Consider the following 22,029-nt stretch of genomic DNA (forward strand, 5'->3'; position numbering starts at 1 on the left):
TGGCAAAGTTTAGCATATGGAGATTACAAACAGCAGGGGAGATTGATCACTGCCACACAGTGTCACTGCGGGTGGACTCCCTTCTGTCAGGGAACACGACTCCAGTCCTGGCGTTCCCTCCCCTGATGGCAGCACTACTAGACAACATGGTCTTCAATGTTTTCTGCAGAGTTATTCAGTGGCGGACACAGTGAAAGGGATCACGCAGATTCCCATTTACCGGGAGTCTGTGTATGCACCTGGCCATGCTGCACATGTGCAGTACAGGTCTGCGTTCCCGCACGATGTCTGGCAACAGACTCAGTGGTTGACCGTTTGGGGGGAAGGGGGGGGGGGGACTAGTGAGGCCTGAATCTCCTATGTAAAAACCTAATCCTGGTCAAACCACACCACCTTGCCAAATTTGATGGAGCTAGGTACAAAACCCTGGCCATGCATAAGGACAGACAGACGCACACACACCCTTTCTCGCTTATTATATAGATCTTGCTTTTCAAAAAGACAAGTAATTTTTAAGGTAAGGTCACATCCACGCTGATTTAATTGTATTTCAGGCTGATGGAGATCTCCTGGCCTTTTTTACTCACCTGCAATAGCTGGCTTGCGTGACAACATTTTCACTCAGCCGGCCGAAGGGATCGCAGATGATCCAATGCTGCGACCTTGAACGCAGCTCGGATCAGTACTGTATGCAGGAGGCGTGACGCTTCCTGCTATATCACCATATTACAGCTATTGCACGATATAATTTCTACTTCAGGGTCCATAGGGGGTCCACAGGGTTGACCTTGGGGTATAGCTGGATCTGGATCCACGGGCACCACGCAGTTAAAGCTTTGCTGCTCCCAGGATGCACTTGGGTCCGTCCTCCTCTATACCCCGCCCCCGGCCACAGGCACCTCAGTTTTAGTTGGTGCCCGGCCGGAGTCGGGTCACCCTGTCGCAGTGGGGCTGCAGGAGCAGCCTCTAAGCTTTATTTTAAAAGAGACATTTTTTTTTTTTTTCTACTTTTTTTACACTTTTAGAGCGGCAGCATTAGACTGTCCTTTAGGACGTCCACGCTGCCGCTCTTTCTCCCCGCTGGCGCCGCGACGCCAGTACAGCTCTGGGGATCGCGGCGGGACCCCAGAGCCTGTACTAGCTGGGCTCTGGGGACTACCTTGACTGCTGCCGGACGCGACGGGGATCAGGTAAGCCGCGGGTCGCCGCGTGCGGCGGCTCGCGGATACTTTTTATGCAGTCACAAGCCTCCGGTCTCTGGGGACAGACCGGAGGCGCTAGCGGCTGCGGCGGGCTCCCCCTCAATTGAGGAATACCCCGCGTGTCCGCTAGACCACCAGGGTAACAGGCTGGTAGCGGGACCGGCAACCCGGGAGTTAATTGCTAGCCAGGGGAGGCAGCCTTCCCTGTCTAGCGGCTCCTCCCCTCAGCTCAGCGCGCCTTTCAACAAGCAGTCTGGCGTCGCTGAGCTGTTCTTATCTTACGGCCACTCCTCCTCTGAGGTCTCTGGCGGCCATCTTTACTGGCACATCGCAGACTCCCAGGCGGTATCAAGTGGACCGGTCCCCCTGTGTACCTCTCCCCTGCTAAAGGACAGTGTACACAGCGCTATAGCCCTCCCAGACACTGAATCTGGGCGGTTGATTGTAGCGGAAGGTGCAGTGAGTACTAACTTTTCTGCATTGTATGTGACTATTGCTAGTGCTGCCTGTCTGTGACTTATTCTCCTTGCTGTCAGCTTATAACTATCCCTTTCCTTCTCCTACGGCCCGGCAGGTGTGTGGGGGAAGGGCGTTTTCTGAGACCCTCACTCATATAAAACACGTATTTGTGGGGTCAGTCACATACTGTTGTGTGCTACACAGTACCATATCTGGGCTGTTGTGTCGCATACTGGTGAGTGCGCGGGTGTTAAAGCCGTAATTCCTCTGGTGATACGTATTTCTTGTGAGTTACGGTATCATGTCTGATGAGGAGACTGAGCGCTCTGTGGCTCCTGTGCTATTTTCCTGCAGACGCTGTGCTGCTGGAGTTGATGGGGAGGACTTATCTCAGGATGGTCTGTGCGGGCGGTGCCAGCTGGTACCGGGCCCCTCCAACCCCCCTGTATCACAGGACCCTCCTTGGGCGATGTTTTCACAGGTGCTGGCCTCTATTGCGGACCGGTTATCGGTCCCATCAGCGGTCCCTTCTAGGGCGTTGCCGCAGGCAACCATCCCCCAATCCCCGGGTGTTCCACAACTGTTGCGGTCTCCCCCCGGGGCCCAGACTGTGGGTCCTTACTCGGGACTGCCTGTGTATGTGCAGTCTTCCCCAGGGACGCGTCAGTCTGTAGTGCCTTTGCAGAGTCTTGCTCCGACGGCTCCTCCGCCTTGGGTGGATGTTCTCTCCAGCTCCGTACAGAGTCTGGCGGCTTCATCCTCGGCGTTTCAGTCCATGTTGCAAGGAGATGTGCCACCAAGGGCGTCTAAACGTCTGGTTGTGAGTTCACTAGCTGCGCAGTTGTCGGACTCGGAAGTGTCCTCAGATGATGGAGAAATCCATGAGGACTCTGACTCTGATGCCATGGGGCAGGAGGTGGAAGCTAAGTCCTCCATTAATGTTCCAGCCTTAGTTAGGGCGGTGCGGGCTATCCTACATGTTGAGGATGATGCGCCGGCTCCTAGGTCGAAGTTTCCTAATTTTAAAAAGGCCAAGGTGACTTCAACTGTGTTCCCCCTGTCTGATCAATTATCGGATCATATGGCGGTGGCCTGGCAATCACCCAGTAAGAGGTTCCATCCACAGAAGAGGTTGGCGGCGAACTATCCTTTTCCTGAAGCTCATTGCAGGAAATGGGTGACTCCGCCGGCGGTGGATTCCCACTGTACCCGCTTGATCAAAAGCGCGACGCTGCCATTGCCGTCTATCTCCTCTTTGAAGGATCCCACGGACAGGAAGGTGGAGACTTGTTTAAAGTCCTTTTATTCTCTTTCCGGGGCGGTGGCCCGACCGTCCATGGCTATCTCCTGGGTGGCTAAAGCCATTGAGGCATGGGCCAATGCCTTGGAGGATACCTTTCCTGATGAGGCTCCGGATATCCATAGAGCGTTAGTGGGACAGATGCGGGATGCAGCTTCCTATATTGGGGAAACGTCTTTGGATGCCAGCCTGCTCACTTCTAGGGTGTCGGCTGCAGCGGTGTCTGCTCGACGCTCCCTGTGGCTGAGGTCCTGGAGGGCTGATGCAGATTCAAAAAAGGGTCTGGAGGCCTTGCCTTTTAATGGTGATTTACTATTTGGTCCGGATTTGGACAAAATAGTGGATACTTTGGCTAAGTCCAAGTCGGCTTTCCTCCCTTCGGCCTCTGCGCCGGCTAAAGTGAGGAGCTCTGCCTTTCGGTCCTTTCGGGTTCAGGGTAAGGCCAAGGGCCAGTCCTTCCCGAGACATTCGGCGACCAAGGCTGCACCCAAGCCCAAGAAGCAAGCATGGAGTGCTCGGAGCCCTTCTTCCAAGCAGGAGGATAAGCCTGCTGCCTGATGGGACGGGCCTCTCTCTGGGGGACCCCAGAGTGGGAGGCCGACTTCTCCAATTCGCCCAGTGTTGGCACAATACCACCACGGATGCCTGGGTTCGAGAAGTAGTCTCTCAGAGGTACGCCCTGTCTTTTCGGTTCAGGCCGCCCCACCAGTTTTTCTGTACGAGTCCTTCTCTGGACAAGACCAAAGCTGGTCAGATTCAGGTAGCTATAGAATCCTTGCTACAAGCAGGGGTCATTGTTCCCGTTCCGCAGTCTCAGCGCGGGACGGGGTACTATTCTACTCTGTTTCTGGTACAGAAACCCAATGGTTCTCATCGCCCTATCCTGAATTTGAAGTCGCTGAACAGATACCTCAGAGTTCCCAGGTTCAGGATGGAAACGTTAAGTTCCATCATTCTGGCGATGGAACCCGGGGATTATATGGTCTCCCTCGATATCCAGGACGCCTATCTCCATGTGCCCATAGCACCGGCACATCAGCGGTATCTGAGGTTTGCTATCCTGAACCATCACTACCAATTTCGGGCGTTGCCTTTCGGCCTTTCCACGGCTCCGAGGGTGTTCACCAAGGTGATGGCAGTTATGGCTGCCCACCTTCGGGGTCAGGGTCTACGTCTGTTGCCGTACCTGGACGATCTTCTGCTGCTGGCGAGCTCCCCGGAGGTGCTTCTTCGACATCTCCACCTGACCATTGCTTGTCTTCAAGCACACGGGTGGTTGATAAACTGGAAGAAGTCCTCCCTGATTCCATCACAGCAGATGGTTCATTTGGGAGCCCTGCTGGATTCTCGTCAGCAACGGATTTTCCTGACTCCGGAGAAGGTCTCCTCCCTGCAGCTGCGGATACACAGTTGCCTGAGCAGTTGCCGCCTGTCGGTCCATTCAGCTATGAGAGTTCTGGGGTCCATGGTGTCGACATTCGACATGGTGGAATTTGCCCAGTTCCATTCCCGGCCCCTGCAGGGGCTGATTCTATCGGAATGGAACGGGTTACTTCACCGGATCCGCTCTCAGATGCTGGTGTTGTCCCCGGAGGTTCGGCAGTCTTTGGCTTGGTCGCTTCAGACGGCGCATCTGGTCGAGGGGCGCCCCTTTTGGATCCCGGACTGGGTCCTGCTCACGACGGATGCCAGTCTCCGGGGTTGGGGGGCAGTGACCGGCTCATTATCGCTTCAGGGTCGTTGGTCCGCGGAAGAAGCACTTCTCCCCATCAACATCCTGGAACTGCGGGCTGTGTACAGGGCCCTGCAGTCGTCTGGCCCCACTCTTCACGGAAGGGCGGTTCAGGTGCAGTCCGACAACGCCACCATGGTGGCGTACATCAACCACCAAGGGGGAACTCGCAGTCGGGCAGCAATGTCGGAGGTGTCTCGCATTCTTGCTTGGGCGGAGTGTCATATTCCAGCGATCTCGGCAGTCTTCATTCCCGGAGTCCTCAATTGGGAGGCGGACTTCCTCAGCTGTCACGACGTGCATCCCGGGGAATGGTCGCTTCACCCAGAGGTGTTTCAGCTACTCGTGGACAGGTGGGGGCTGCCGGAGCTGGACTTGATGGCCTCCCGTCACAATCACAAGTTGCCCGTTTACGGGTCAAGGACAAGAGACGCAGGCGCCTGTCTGGTAGACGCTCTGTCGGTGAAATGGACGTTTCACCTGGCGTATCTGTTTCCTCCGATATCCCTGCTTCCTCGGGTTCTGCGGAAATTCAAGCAGGACGGCGGCACGCTCGTGCTGGTGGCTCCGGCGTGGCCCAGACGTCCTTGGTACTCCGTACTCGACGCTCCGTACCTTCTTCCTCAGCGTCTGGACCTGTTGTCTCAAGGGCCCTGCCTTTACCCGGATCTGGGTCGGCTGTCTTTGACGGCGTGGCTCTTGAGACAGCCGTCTTGAGGTCTAGGGGTTTCTCCAGTTCGGTCATTGGTACCATGCTTGGGGCACGCAAGCCTGCTTCCACCCGGATTTACCACAGGGTGTGGCGCACTTATTTTCAGTGGTGTGAATCCAGAAACTATGATCCACAGGTGTTCCGGGTTTCCAGAATCTTGGAGTTTCTTCAATCTGGTTTGGACCTCGGCTTACGCCTGGCCTCTCTGAAGGTTCATGTGTCTGCTTTGTCCGTGTGGTTTCAGCGACGGATTGCTACACTGCCAGACGTTCACACCTTTTTCCAAGGTGTTCTCAGGATCCAGCCTCCCTTCGTGGCTCCGTGGGACTTGGCGGTGGTACTGCGAGTCTTGCAGGGTCCTCCTTTTGAGCCGCTTGAGTCGGTGGAGCTCAAGTGGCTGACGTTTAAGACCATTTTTCTCCTGGCAATTGCTTCTGCCAGGAGGGTTTCAGAATTGGGGGCGCTTTCCTGTCGCCCCCCTTTTCTGATTTTTCACCAGGACAGGGCGGTGCTCCGCACTCGTCCTGAGTTTTTGCCCAAAGTGGTCTCTTAAGTTCCACATTAATCAGGAACTTGTTGTGCCAGCTTTTCAGTCACCTGATCTTTCCGCTGGTGAGGTTTCCTTAGATGTAGTCCGGGCACTTATAATCTACGTGGACCGGACTGCTTCGGTTAGGAAGTCGGATTCTTTGTTTGTCCTCTTCGGTTTTCACAAGAGGGGTTGGCCTGCCAACAAGCAAACGTTAGCCCGTTGGCTTCGTTCAGTTATTTGTGAGGCTTATGCACAGGAGGGTTTACCTGTGCCAGCCTCTGTTAAGGCTCATTCCACTCGTTCTGTGGGTCCCTCTTGGGCTGCTAGACGTGGCGCCTCCGCTGTTCAGCTGTGTAAGGCGGCTACTTGGTCTTCAATTCAGACGTTTTTGAGGTTTTATGCGTTTGACACCTTTGCCTCTCCGGATGCATCCTTTGGGCGCCGGGTACTCCTTTCAGCACAGGAGCGTCCCCGCCCTTAGTTGAACTGCTTTGGGACATCCCCAAGGTCAACCCTGTGGGACCCCCTATGGACCCTGAAGTAGAAAGCAAGAGATATGGTAAGAACTTACCTTTGTTATCTCTGTTTCTACGAAGTCCATAGGGTCCACAGGGCGCCCGCCCTGACGCACCTGGCTTCCAATGGGCTGTGTGGCTGGTCACCGGTTTTCCGTCTCCCATTTCTGTGAGTATGGTTTCTTGTGTGTTCCAGTCTTCCTTCTCTCTGTTTAGTCTCCTCCTCCGGCCTTAGCTGCTTACCAACTGAGGTGCCTGTGGCCGGGGGCGGGGTATAGAGGAGGACGGACCCAAGTGCATCCTGGGAGCAGCAAAGCTTTAACTTCGTGGTGCCCGTGGATCCAGATCCAGCTATACCCCAAGGTCAACCCTGTGGACACTATGGACTTCGTAGAAACAGAGATAACAAAGGTAAGTTCTTACCATATCTCTTGTTATCCGTCCGCAGCTGAATCACCCTCTGTTCTACAGTGTTTTCTGAAACTAAAGTGATTTTGGAAGCTATACTGATTTCTGTTCTGTAAGTCAATCTGCTACTGATGTGCCCCATTTTAAATGGTATGAGAAGACCCAGAAAAGATCAGGACCCCAAATTTTATAAAGTGAGGGTTCCTTGGGACCCAATTTTTTTTTTTTTTTTGGCTCAGCGTGTACACTGATGCTCTGTTGATATGAATCATTAACTAGGTACACCAACCCGCTTTATGTAGTGGACTGTTCTTTTACACAAACATTAAATATGGGGGCTCTACTTGTGGGATCCCTTAATGGCTACAGCTCGCAGCACTTGAGATTCATCCATTTCTAGTCACTATAAGAGTAATCATTTCACAATCACTGTCTCAATTGAGTTTGTGAATTAAAAATGTGCACAGTTCCCTTCTCTGTTAATTTGAGCTAATGCAGATTCCTGGAGTTCCAATCAACTTATTAAATTCCAGATTCTGGATTTCACGAACTACTATACTTCTGTTTAGATTATTAACTTTGGTAGCTCTGTGTAACCACTGTGCCTGTTAATGTTCTGTATTTGAGTTAATTATTTATTTTTATACAGTTGCATAATAACTACCATATTTTTCTTTCTGAAGACACTGAAGATGCCAGTGAAACTGACCTGGCGAAGCATGACAATGTGGACTATGTGGAAATGAAAGAACAGTACGTGAATGGAATTTAAATAGAGAGCAGTTTTCTGAAATTTATTTAATTTTGTTGCAGTGCACTTCTATATGGTGTGAGGTACACATTAGACACTTTTACCTTTAATAACTTTAGTAAATCCTGTCCCTAATATTACTATGGTGGTAGCCCTTCTCATTGGATCTGTCACAAGAAGACTCACCTGCGTTCAAAAGGGTTAATCTAAGCAAAACCACCTGGTCTGACGACTAAAAAACTACCAATAAATCTCTCACAGGGGTTTATTTACAAATTTTCATGTTGTAAAACCTGACACGTCTGTTCATGTTGATGCCCGCTATTTAAAAGGGCAGTGCTTTTACCATTTTACCAGCTGCGTCTTGCTAGTATAAGCACTGCCCTTTAAAATATAGGGCATAAACACAAACAGAAGTGTTGGGTTTTACAACCCGACACTTTATAAATAAACCCCTCACTATTAAAAACTATTTACATCCACCATTAATACTTAGTTCAAGAGCTGATACTCCTAAAAAGTCCTTTTGATACTACCAGACATATCCCAAAATGCAATTACTACCTACTTACTGTAAACCAATTTCCTGCCTGTAGCATAAAAAAAACCCTGGCATGAATTTTTTTTTTAGAACACACAGACTACATTTTTAAATGGGATTTAATGAACGGACAGGAACAATATTTGTTAAATAGAATAATATATTTATATACAGAAACACAAATGCAGAAAAAAGTAATACAATACAGGAACTGGAGAACTACACTCTCATACTCTTGTAATCTGCAGTCTTGGGACTGTTCCTCAGTAGCAGACTGGTCCTACAAACACTAATTTCCTGTACTATTTATTCTAAACTTTTTTTTCTACCTTAATCTGTTTTACAACCCATGTATTGCTATTAATGTCTTCCAAACATTGCAACTAACTGGAACATAGCAGAAAGAGGTCATTAACTCTGTAAAACTCTCTACTTTTTGCACATAGACATATTACATTATTTGGATATACTGATTCATAGGAGAAAATAAATCATGCATATAGGGTCCTTAACCACGTAATTGAAGATTGCCAGCTACACAGGAGAGTTCAGGGAGTCAGAGGAGATCCGTTCTGCACATGTGTAGAACAAATTTCCTCTTCAAGAAACACAGCGTGGTAGTGCGGTCGCACCTTATCAGTTGAAGCACAGCTTGGCTGCGTTCGCATCCCATATGACCACGTCAGTTAAGGGGAATGTATATATCATTGACACAAGTCATGTACTTTCAGAGGTTACAAGTTTACAGTGGTCTTCACATTTTTATTATGGGACTCCTTTGATCTATTGATTATCCCATGGTATCCCTTTGGATCCCTATGGACCCTGAAGAAGAAAAAATGGTTTAATGTGGTTGGAGAAATCCAGGCACCAAATAGTTAAATATTTCAGCTCCCAGGATGCCTCCATATATACCCCGCCCCCAGCCATAGGCCTTCAGTTGTTCGTTTGGTGTGGCAGGATTCAGGCACACCTTTGTAACAGGGGACTGCTCAGGCAGTCCTAAGCTTTATTTTAATGTTTTATTTTGTCTGAATTAAGACGCATGTACTGTGACTCCGTCTACCTCTGCCGGGCCGCAACACCAGTAACGGGGTTGGTGATTTCGGCGGGTCACGGCTGAACTTGCTAGCAGCGAGACTGCAACCAGATGACGGAGAGGTCAGGTAAGGCGATTCCTCGCTTACGAGGAATCGCGCCCGGCAGTTCTTCTGGCGCTGGAGACGCATGCAGTCAGGACCTGGAGCGTCCGCGTCCTCACTAGACCGCCAGGGCCTCATCGTCTGACGCTGGGGATCGTCAGCAGACGCTTTTGCTGCCCCGAGGCCAGCATACCAGGTCGGTTGATGCAGATTTTGGGACGTAGGCGCTGCCCCGGCAGCTGCTCCCCCGACCCAGACGCAGATCCATTAAAGGTTTTTGTGCGTCTGGGTCGCTCCGCCTACCCTCCTCGTGTATATGAAATGCTCACAGTCCACTATCGGTGCGCTGCTGTAGCTGTTGGTCTCGGGAGGGTTTGGGTCAGTCTCCCTGTATACCTCTCCCTCGGATCAGGTATATACTGCTCTATATCTTACCATTACTCGTGTTTGGGTAGTTGATTCAGAGTCTATTGCAACTATATTACATATGCAGTGTATATAGAAACATAGAATTTTACGTCAGATAAGAACCACCTGGCCCATCTAGGCTACCCCTTTTCACTTATTCTTTTGGCAACTTCATGTGACTGCTAGCTGCTGTATTGATATTTTATTTGACTGTCAATTATAACTATCACTGGTTTTTTTTCTCCATCCCTTTTGGAGTGGGGGTGTTTTCTTGGTACTTCACATTTACTAGTAGTTGTGATGGCTGGCACATAGAATTACATTTGTTGTCTTTAGTTTTGAACATGTCAAAAGGTAAAGGGAAACAGGAGGTGGAGGCCCCTGTGCTGGTTTCATGTAAATCCTGTCTGGCCAGTTTGTACCCTCCAGGATATTATAAAGGATGGTTTGTGTGTTGTCTGTCATAAAGAGCCACCTCACCAGTCCAGTTTACCTGCCTCTGAACAAAAGCCATCTTGGGTGTTGTCCTTGTTTCAGGTAATGAAGCAGTTTGTGGATCGTATGGCTACTCCCATTCTACTTTCTTGTATGGAGTGTCCACAGCATGCCATGTTTGCACCTCCTATACATCCTTCCTGGAGGCATGTTTATGGCCATTCTAGTCAGAGTATGGTACAGTCGACTGTTGAAAGCAGACCGTTAATTACTAAGGCGCCTAAATGCAAGTTATCTCTATCAGTCTGCTCAGCATATGGATTCAGACGCATCATCAGAGGAATCAGATGATGGGCAGGGTTCTTCAGGGTCTAGCTCGGGAGAGGAGGGCCAGCCGTCCACAGTGGATGTTCCTCCTTTGGTGAGGGTGGTTAAATCAACCCTAGATATTCAGGACGATGAACCAGCCCCTAGTAAAAAGGCTCCAGTGTTTAAACACCGAAAGGTGTCCAAAACGGAGATTCCTAAATCGGAGCAGTTCACTGAGCTTATGGAAGAGGCATGGGGTAACCCGGATAAACGGTTTTATGTGAATAAAAGATTAATATTGTTGTATCCTTTTCCAGCTTCTGAATGTACTAAGTGGCAGGTACCTCCTACTGTGGAAGCTCACGTGACGCACTTGGTCAGAAATGCTACTTTGCCTATTCCGTCAGCATTTCATCTTAAGGATAGGAAAATTGAAACATGTCTTAAGGGAATATTTTTATCATCAGGAGCTGTTACTCGTCCAGCTATGGCTGGAGGCTGGGTAGCTAAAGCTGTTAAAGAATGGATGGGGGCATTGGAAGACTTTCTGCCAGATGCTATAAGAGAACAGATGATGTATATCTCCCACATACTTGAAGCGGCCTCCTATTTGGGAGGAACTGCAGTAGATGCTGGAATTTTAGCTTCTAAAGCATCAGAAGCTTCAGTAGTTGTGTGCAGGGTTCTTTGGATAAGATAATAGCTACTCTGGTGGCTTCAAAGTCTGCAGGTCTGCCATCTACAGATACAATAAAATCTAGGCAGTTTTCTTTTCGGTCCTTTCGTCCACGGGGACGAGCAAAGGAACAGTCTTCCTCCTTCGCAGGAAATCCAGGCGACAAACTAAGAGGTCTGGGTCGGCCAGACGTCCAGCTTCTAAGCCAGACAACAAACCCTCTGCCTCATGGGGTGGGCCTCCTCCTGGGGGATCCCAGGGTGGGGTGGGAGGCCGACTTCTTCAATTTTTGGATTACTGGCATCAAACAGATGCCTGGGTCCGAGAAGTGGTCTCTCAGGGGTATGTCCTCACTTTGTGAAGGCATCCTCCCCTGAAGTTTTTTTGCACAGATCCTCCATCAGGTGCGGTCAAGGCCTTGGCCCTTCAGGAGGCCATTCACTCCCTGCTGCAGGCAGGGGTAATAATCCCGGCTGGTGTTGCAACAAGGAAGAGATTATTATTCCAATCTATTTTTGCTTCAGAAACCAAATGGGTCTCATCGCCCTATTCTAAATCTAAACACCTTCAACAGGTTTATCCATGTATCCAAGTTCCGTATGGAAACTCTCCGGTCAATTATTTTGCCAATGGAGCCTGGAGATATTATGGTTTCCCTGGACGTGGATGCGTATCTACATGTTCCTATTGCACCATCCCACCAACAATTTCTATGGTTTGCTGTCCTACAACAACAAGATAATGGCAGTCATGGCAGCCTTTCTCAGGCATCAGGGAATCAGAATACTACCATATCTGGATGATCTTTTGATATTGGTACAAACTCCAGTTGTTTTACAACACCATCTTCAAATGACCATAGCCTGCCTACAAAAGCACGGCTGGATCATCAATTGGAAGAAATCCTCTTTCTCCAACACAGCAGATGGTACCTCTGTTAGCACTTCCCGGATTTTCTGGTACAAAGGGAGCGATGCAGGTCCTAGGGTCAATGGTATCCACTTTCGACATGGTGGGGTATGCTTAGTTTCATTCCAGGCCTCTGCAAACATTGATTCTCTCCAGGTGGAATGGACAGTTAGATAATAAGTTCCCAGAGGATCCTTCTCGCTCCAGAAGTTTATCTCTCCCTCCTGTGGTGGATGAAAAAGGATCATCTAGACAAAGGGCACCCATTCTGGGTTCCAAACTGGGTGCTTTTTACCACGGATGCCAGTCTTCGCAGATGAGGGGCAGTAACAGGTTATCACACCTTTCAGGAAAGATGAACAAATCAGGAAAGTCATCTGCCAATAAACATTGTGGAGCTGCGAGCAGTATACAAAGCACTTATCATGGCACAGAACTTGCTCCACGGCAGGCCGGTCCAGATCCAGTCCGACAATGCGACTACAGTAGCCTATCTCAGTCTTCAGGGAGGCACGTGAAGTCATGCAGCCATGAAGGAAGTGACAAGGGTTCTGATTTGGGCAGAACGTCATTTTCCGGCCATCTCGGCAATATTCATACTAGGAGTCTTCAATTGGGAAGCAGACTTTTTAAGTCATCAGGACATACTCGCCGAAGAGTGGTCTCTCCACCCAGGAGTGTTTCAGCTCTTGGTAAACAAAGGGTTCTACCAGACATAGACCTCATGGCATCACGTCACAACCACAAGGTTCCTAGGTACAGGTCCAGAGACCCATCAGCAGCATTTGTTGACGCACTGGCTGTAAGATGGAACTTCACGCTGGTATATCATTTTCCTACAATTTCCATCCTCCCAAGAGTCCTCAGGAAATTCAAGCAGAAAGGCGGAACAGTAATACTAGTGGCTCTGACTTGGCCCAGACGTCTTTGGTTCACCGACATACAGAATCTATCCATAGACAGTCCATATCCTCTTCCTCTATGGCAGGATCTGTAAAGGCATCTGGACTTGCCTCGTCTGGCTTTGTCGGCGTGGCTCTTTAAATCTTCCATTTTAAGAGCCAAAGGTTTCCCTAGCTCTGTGATTCAAACAATGCTTAGGGCACGAAAGCCTTCCTCTGCTCGCAACTGTTACAGGGTTTGGCATGCTTTTGGTCAATGGTATTCCCACAGGAAGTATGATCCTAAGCTGTTTAGGGTTTCCCGGGTACTGAGTTTTCTCCAGTCTGGTTTAGACATTGGTCTCCGCCTGGCCACTTTGAGAGTGCAGGTTTCTGCATTGTCAGTCTGGTTCTGCGAGTTCAGCCTTTTTTTGTTCCACCGGTAACACTGTGGGATCTGTCTTTTGGTTCTTAAGGGGCTACAAGCTCCCCCATTTGAACCCCTGGACTCTGTAGACTTGAAATGGTAGACAGCGAATAAAGTTTTTCTCCTCCATTATCTCTTCTGCACGCAGAGTCTCTGATTTGTCAGTGCTCTCTTGTCGCTCCTTATTTCTGATTTTTCACCAGGATAAAGCTGTTCTTCGTACAAGGGATTGTTACCATCCTAAGGTAGGGTCCCGTTTTCATGTAAATGAAGAAATTGTAGTTCTAGCTTTACAGGCTCCAGACCTCTGTAGGTGAAGCCTCCCTGGATGTATTTCGTGCTCTCCATATATATGTGGAGCGTACAAACTCTATTAGAAAATTGGATTCTCTTTTTGTATAATATGGTTTTTACAAACGAGGATGGCCAGCTAACAAGCGGACCTTGGCTAGATGGTTACGTATGACTATCTCTCAGGTGTACACACAGGCTGAACTCCCTGTCCCCAAACACGGTGACTGGACATTCTACTCGGTCTGTAGGGCCATCGTGGGCATTTAGTTGTGGTGCCTCTGCTGAACAATTGTGCAAGGCAGCCACGTTGTCTTCTGTCCACATTTTTTTCCTTCGGTTTTACGCCTTTTATACTCTTGCCTCTCAGGATGTTTCCTTTGGGCAAAGAGTTCTCCTTGCTGCTCAGGAGCGTCACCCACCCTAGGGGAACTGCTTTAGAGCATCCCCATGGTATCCCTGGAGATCCCTATGGACCCTGAAGAAGAAGAAAATACGAGTTATGGTAGACTAACTTCATTGCTAACTCTCTTTCTTCGAGGTCCACAGGGCACCCACCCTGACGCACCTGGCTGCATTGGGTATTTTCTCTTTCGGTCACGGATTCCCTTGTCTTGTGTGACAGTACTTCTGGTGTACGATTGATCTTCCTTCTCCTCTTTTCTTCTCCTGCCTTGAGGCTTGTTTACAAAACTGAAGACCTGTAGCTGGGGCGGGGTATATATGGGTGAGGACCAGAGGCATCCTGGGAGTTGAAGTTTGGTGCCTGGATCTCTGCAACCACATTACCCCATGGTATCCCTGTGGACCCTATGGACCTTGAATAAATAGTTATCAATGGTAAGTGTACCATAACTCCTGTTTTCTTCTAAACTTTGACCTTTCATATAGGGCAATAGACAGATGTGTTATTATTGCTGTTATTAATTTTTAAGGAGCCACAGCTCCACACAATGGGGATTATAGGGTACACACAAAACTAAGACATACAAGGTAGTCCAAATAAATGGAAACCTAAAAATAAAGGGTAGAGAATGCACTGCTTGTACAAGAGCCTGCAGTCTAGTGCTAAAAGGGCACAGCTGAGACAATGAATGAAAATGAGCAGGATATTATCCATTATGGATCTGGGTAAAGTGGAAGAGCACTCTAAGGAAGCAATTTCAGTCAATTATTAGGTATTTTGTTGCATAATGTGCAAATTTCACTTTAGTTTGACTGCTGTTTTGTCTAAAAAAAAAAAAAAAAAAAAAATTCAGAACATTTTGACGTCAGTTCAGTTAGACGCGACAGTGTGGGTATATGCCCCTTAGGGTTGTGTACAAAATTCCACGAATCCAGGGCGAGATTGCGCTGTGAGGGGGTCAAGTTCAGCAGCCGTTGCCGGTGTTTCTACGCTGTTGAAACGGCAAATTGCCCTTTTCCTTCCTAATTGAATTGATCCTTTTAACATTTACACTATTTTTTTGTAATTATTTGCCACTGAAACTAAAGTGATAAAAACTTGATCTGTTATGTAATAAGTCGCAATGTTCCCCTGAAACTGTGGACTAATACGTTGAGGGACTTCGTTGGTATTAGCTTGCACCCCATAGATCTATGAGCAAAACAAGCAAGATCTCCTTAACATAATGGCCAGAAATCTGCACAGGTTGTGCAAGGTTCCAGTAAAAACATCACGCTTAATTAAATCTGCCCCTTGATAATGAAATAAAGTGAGCCCTTTAAACTTTGCTAAACTCATGGATTTATGCGATTTAAAATGTAACCTTATCTTCATATGCTAGTAATGGTGATACAATTAAATAACAAAAAGGTGCCTTTTAATGAATGTAGTTAACACATTAGTCCAATGTTTGTTTGTTTTTTTTGTTTGTGAAAAATGAAATTGAACCGCTTGGTTAGTCAACCTGTGTTTGAGTGGGTATATTAAGCCAGGTGTTGCAATCAGTGGGTTGACAATAAAAGGTAACCCAATCTGGTTGTCCCCATTAAGTTCTGTTCTTTGCATCACAATGAAAGTGATCAGAAAACATTTACAAAACTGTTTTTAAACACTATGGCTGCCAAATGTTCAATCAGGCAGGTTGTGCTTCCAGTGTTATTAAACAAAAATGGCTCATCTTCAGGAGCTATTTGCATTATGGTAAAGGTTTCAAATCTGGTCTGCAAGAATTCATCCTGTGGAAACCTAGAACGAGAGTGGGGCACATGACAGAGTTCCAAGTAGGATAAATTGCTCTCCAAAATAATTCCAGCAATTTGTTTGTTCACTCTACATTTATCAGATAGCTATAGGAAGAATGTTCTGTGTGCAGATGAAACCGAAATGGAGCTTATAGGCATAAATATCTAACTTTCTGTATGGAAAAATAAAACTAACCGTCAAACCTCATGCCAACCTGAAGTTTGATCACGAAAAGTCATGATTTTTTGCCTCTGGATTGAGATTGCACTCAATCATGGCTGGCAAATAAATTCTATAATTTAATTTTATCCAATAGTACATTTCTATTTGAATTTGCATCATGCAATAAACAGCAATCCTAAACAGATTAAGTGTTCTATTTGCTAAGCTGTGTTAAGAGATAACATGAACGGTGATAAGGTACCAGCCAATCAGCTCCTAACTGTCATTTTTCAAACACTGCCTGTGACATGGCAGTTAGAAGCTGTTTGGCTGGTACCTTATCACCATTCACTTTATCTCCTAACAGCTTTGTAAATGGACCCCATAATCTTCAACAGAATGTCTCAAGCAAGACCAAATTTAACTTGACCGAACCAAAGTCCTCACATCAGTCACACAGAAATGCTATTAGTTATACATATCAACATATGAATGGGTTCTAGCCGTTCTGTAAAGAACATCGGAGAAATAAATCCTCATGTCAGTGATTGGCATGTGCAGGCGAATCACCAGCTGCCAATTTTAAAGGCCTGCATACATTTTGCCATAAAAACAGTGCATATTGTATAACGGGTAGGCAACCTGTAGCACTCCAGCTGATGTGGAACTACACTTCCCAGCATGTTTTGCTGTTAAGGTATACTACAACTGGGGCAAGGCATACTGGGATGTGTAGTTCCACAACAGGTGGAGTGCCTACACCTGTTATATAAGAAGAAAAAAAGAATAATAAAGGTTGGGTGCACTAGTCTAAAATAATTACCTGAAAACCCAAACCTGAGATGACTAATACAAGGGTGGACTGGGTGGTGTATTCATTCAAATACTGTATACTTCATTTAAGATACAATCTTAAAAACCAGGAACAATAAATATTATAGATAAATAAGAAAGTGTTGCATTTAGTCATTTAGCTCAGCCAAATGTATTTGCATATATAGTTATCTATAATACACATTAATCTGTTGTGCAATAGCAGTTAGGATAAATACATTAGTGTTTAAAAAAATCCTCATTCAAAACATTTAAATATATTATGTGATTTGTGTAACTTGTTTGGTTATGGTGCAGGGTTTTGCTACCTCTGTATCTGACAGATACATACATACTCTATACTCATCAAATATGGACAAAGCTTTAAACATATATAAAACTATAGATACTAATACCCCCATAAACTGCTCAATCCTATTGTTACTTTATGATAGTGAATTAAAGTGTATATTTGTTTAACTTATTAGGATGTACCAAGACAAACTGGCCTCTCTCAAGAGACAACTGCAGCAACTCCAAGAAGGTAAGACATCTTTGTGGCCCTAGGTTCAGCATGACTGCGTCAAGGGCAACTAGTATTGTATGGTTTCATCTCTTAATACACCCAAAGCAAAATATAGTTATTTAATTTGTAGTTGTCTTTTTGGAGTTTAAATTTAATTTCGGTGCCTGGAACAATTATTTGTCACTATTCTAAGCAAGGTCTCTAGAAAATCTCTGCAATACACTGATATGAAAACTAATGCCTAATATATCGAAATCCTTCTGAGAATGCAGCAAGTTGTCTTCTCATTATGTTTTAACCTGCACAATACCATGTTATTCTTTAAATTTTCCCGATCGATAAATTGAGGAGGCAGACTGCTGGGTGTAACATGTCCCTGATATTTTTATGGGGATGGCAAAGTCTGGTTCAAAAGAATAATAGCCCAGATTTATCAACAAGTGATATTCTTGTTATCACTCATTATTAATCTTAAATAGTGCTCCAACTAATCTGCTCCTAACTGTCATTTTTCAAACACGTGACAGGAGCTGATTGGTTTGAGCACCATTTAAGATTAATGAGTGATAACTTGTTGATAAATCTGGGCCAGTGGGCCTGATTCAGACCCGGTCGCAAGCGCTGAGCGCTCGCAACCGGGTCGATGGTGGCCCAGAGCGCATACGCAAGGCAGAGCCGGCTCCGTCGTGCTCATGCGCGAGACCCGGATAGCTACAGGCAATCCATCGCTCCGGGTTTCGCACCAAAGGGGGCGTGCTGTTGATGTTGAGTGACAGCACGCCCCCTTTGGTGGGCGGGACGGGGGGTGGCTGCCCAGACGGAGGCGTTCCCATGACAACGCCTACCGTTTGGGGGCGGCCCCACTGACATCACAAGTGATGTCAGTGGGAGAGCTTTCGGCTCTGTTTGAGCAGAAAGCTCTCTGGGGCTTGCGGCCACAAGACCCTACCACAAGGGTCTCGTCGCAAAGCCCGATGGTCGCGATGGTCTTGACCATCGCGACCATCTTCCTGGCCACTCGCATTAGCTGTGGGTGGCAACCGAGCGGCGGGTGGCAACACAGCAGGCTTTGCACTTAATGTTAGTGCCACTTTAAATTTTTATATCAAACCTGCAGAGAAGGAAGCCCCTGCTTCGTAACTATACCCCCATGCCTTTATTCTAAGAGTGTATACTTAAGGGACACAAACCTCATTTTCTATGGTTAGTTGCGCCTAACACTATGTAATGTGTATCTATAGCAACTTATTCCTTAAGTTTTCCTTTGATGTCCCATCCCTACTATGAGATGCATATGTTGGCGCCTAGAGCTAAATGCAATAATAGTAAAAGAAAAACCTTTTTTTTTTTTTTCATTACTGAAAGTTTCTTGTGTCCCTCTTTGTAAAGGGGCCTATCCATTAGCAGATAACTTTGAACGATTAACAATTTATCATTCAGGCGTTCAATTTATCTGCTAATGGATAGGCTCTGAACAATAAAAATGTGCACTCCTGTGGCCAACAAATTGGGTCTTTTGGCTCTCCAACATGTTGGTCAATTATCGTTTATCGCTGACAGATATTAGAAATATCTGTCGCTGTAAACAACAAACGATATTTTAATGAAAATGAATAGAAACATAAAAAAAAAAAATCCACTCCCAGAATGATGTCATGCAATATCGTTCGTCGTTTGCAAAAATCTGTCATGTACATAACAGATATCTGTCACCGCAGCCCCAGGAATTTCAAAAGATAAATCTTTAGTCTTTTGTCTTTCAGAAAGATCTGTTAATGGATAGGCCCCTTAAAGGTGCCCACACACCTACCGATGTGATCTCAATCACACGATGTGTACGTTTTCCCCCTGAACTCTCCCGGGGAGCTCCCTGGCAGTCCTGCACACGATTTGGTCTGAAAATGCTGCCAATTGGACACACGATCTATCATGCCTCCTGACTTGAGATTGGCAGATCTGCCCTACAGCACGGGAGATCTGAAGATGCGATGTGCAACCTGCGGGGACGCACATCGCATCGTGAGTGGGGACTCACGATTTGGCCATATTTTACCCGATCAGTGGTTCCAATGCGTCGGAATCGGCCAGATCGGGTAAAATATCGCTGTGTGTGGGCACCTTAAGACTTGTAGCTATTTCACAAAGACACTATATACATACACACACATACATACACACACACACACACACACACACACACACACACAGACACACACACACACACACACACATACACACACACATACACACACTAGCACCTGATTTTAGACATTGCTTAGATTTTCTCTTTTGTGATGCAGAAGATAATAATTGTCTAAAAAATCAAGTTGCATATCACAGTACATCTACTCCCAGTAATGAGTGCAGTAAAGTTTCTGCTTGACATAATTGTATAACGTGGTTGTACATTTTGCTGCTTCATAGACTAGCTTTAACCCTGTCAGTACTTAGTGTCCAAAATGTATTTTTTGGTAAACAACAAAAATGTGGCAGAATACATAGGTAAGCATCTAAAATATGATAGTACGTACACACGTGATTTGTATGTGCAAGCCATCAAATGGTTGTGGTTTACTAAGGTGAACATCATAAATTGTGGATAAATTCATTTCTACTTCAGGGTCCATAGGGTATCCACAGTATACCTTGGGGTATAGGTGTGACGTCAGTCATCGGGCACCATAGAGTTAAGCTTTCAGCCTCCCAGGATGCACTAGGGTCCCCCTCCTATACCCCGCCCCCGAGCCAAGGCATCTCAGTTTAGTTTGGTGCCCGGCCGGAGTCGGGTGCACCTGTTGGAGTGGGGGCTAAGAAGAGCCCCTGAAGTTTTCTTCATGCAGCTGTGGCTGCACATCTGGAAGTACAGCATGGACAGTCAGTCCTGACATCCACGCTGTCTTCCCTCCACCCCCGCCGGTACCGATCCGGGGATGCTGGTGAGCATCTGGGGTCACAGCTAGCGGTGACCCCAGATGTTCAGGACCATGGCCGGAATCAAGGGGGACAGCAAGGTAAGCAGCGGGGTCCCGCGGTGGGTCCCCGCTGTTACATGGTCCAGAGTCCCCAGGCAGGGGGCTCCCTGGGGACTGGCTGCAGCGTGGAGCCAGGTATTTAACCTGCGCTTCCACTACCCCCCTGGGACAGCGGACCGCAGCAGAGCGGTAGCGCTGCGGCATCCCGGATGTTAAATGCATGCCAGGGGAGCGCGCCTTCCCTGTCTCACAGCCGGCGCCTCCCCCGCTGCACACAGCCCTCTCTGCAACACGCCGACTGGCCCTGTGGCAGCGCTCCTCCCCCAGGCCAGCCTCCTCTAAGGTCCTCGGCGGCCATCTACAAGAACGCATGGTGAACGCTGCTGGAAGTCTGGACGGAGGCTTCGTGGTCTGGGTCCCCCCCGCATACCCCTCCTCCGCTGTGGTCAGGTCTGTGTATGCAGCGCTGTGTCCTACCAGACTCTGTGTCTGTGTAGTTGATTTATCAGCGCTGGTTAGTGCAGGAATTGAGTTTCTTTGCATTTGTATGTGACTGTGTTAGCGCTGCTGCCTGTACTTCCATTTCTGACTGTCCCTGTTCTTTCTGCTAAAGCCCTTGCGGTGTGGTGCTGCAGGGTGGTCTCTCGCCTTTTTTAAAAAATTGCTGAGAGGGGTCACATACTTTCTACCATCATGTCTGAAAGTGACTTTCCTCTCTGGCTACAGTGTACTACGTGTAAAGTACCTCTGCCGGCAGTGTTTGTCGTTGGCGCGGCCTATTACGGTTACAGCACCGGTACAGGCGCTGCCCTGGGCTTCTTTCGCTCAGGCGCTTACAACCTTAGTGGGCCAGTTGGCTCCGCAGCCCGCGTTTATGCAGATGGGTTTGTCCCAGCAACCAGTGGTGTCGTCACCAATGCAGGGTTTCCCAAGACAATTGGTGGCACCCCGCAGTCTCCCTATTTCCCCTCTCCCGGTTTCTCAGGAGCCGGCGTGGGTTAACTCCCTGACGAGTTCTGTACAGGACTTGTTGGATGTGTTGCAAGGGGAGTCTGTGATGCGGCCACATAAACGGCCGGTGGCTTCTCTGTCGGCTCCTTATGAGGATGACAAAGGGACGTCTGATGATGGGGAGATTCTGGATCCTTACGATCAGGAACCTCTCCGTACTAAGGACGCAGACGCTAGGTCCAAGGTGTATATTCCTGGACTTATTCGGGCAGTCCGCACAGCCTTGGTGATTGAGGACGAAGTTCCCCCAGCGGCTAAATCCAAGTATGCCTTTTTTAAGGATGTGAAGGGTGACGCCACAGTCTTTCCGCTTTCGGGTCAGTTGGTGGACCATTTAGAGGAGGCGTGGAAACAGCCTGGCAAGCGATACCAGCCGCAGAGGCGTCTGGCGGTGGCTTATCCGTTCGCGGATAATTATTTTGCTAAATGGGAATCCCCTCCACAGGTGGATTCTCATGTGACACGTCTTGTCCGTAGTGCCACATTACCAATGCCATCCATGTCCTCTCTTAAGGATGCTACGGACCGCAAGGTAGAGATCTGCCTGAAGTCCGCTTATTCCCTTGTGGGGGGGGCAGGGCGGCCGGCTATGGCCATTTGCTGGGTTGCCAGAGCTATGGAGCGCTGAGCGGATTCGTTGGAGGCGTCCTTCGATTCCGGCTGAGCAGGCGGAGTTGATTGGTAATCTCCGTGATTCGGCCACTTATATCAACGAGGCGGCCTTAGA

The 22,029-nt window shown here is 47.7% G+C and overlaps 1 protein-coding gene across 2 annotated transcripts in view; it reads left to right on the forward strand.

The window, feature by feature from the left end:
• The window catches only part of SUDS3 (SIN3A corepressor complex component SDS3), a 92,577-nt gene that overhangs the window by 2,377 nt on the left and 68,171 nt on the right, over positions 1-22,029 (forward strand). For both annotated transcript variants that reach the window (XM_088449248.1, XM_088449249.1), the window contains exons 2-3: positions 7,544-7,613; positions 17,282-17,337. In XM_088449248.1, the coding sequence (XP_088305374.1) occupies positions 7,544-7,613; positions 17,282-17,337 (126 nt within the window). The remainder of the gene's footprint in view (positions 1-7,543; positions 7,614-17,281; positions 17,338-22,029) is intronic.

The sequence above is a fragment of the Taudactylus pleione genome, unplaced genomic scaffold, assembly GCF_031769625.1.
Source record: "Taudactylus pleione unplaced genomic scaffold, aTauple2 ptg000479l, whole genome shotgun sequence".
Lineage (NCBI taxonomy): Eukaryota > Metazoa > Chordata > Amphibia > Anura > Myobatrachidae > Taudactylus > Taudactylus pleione.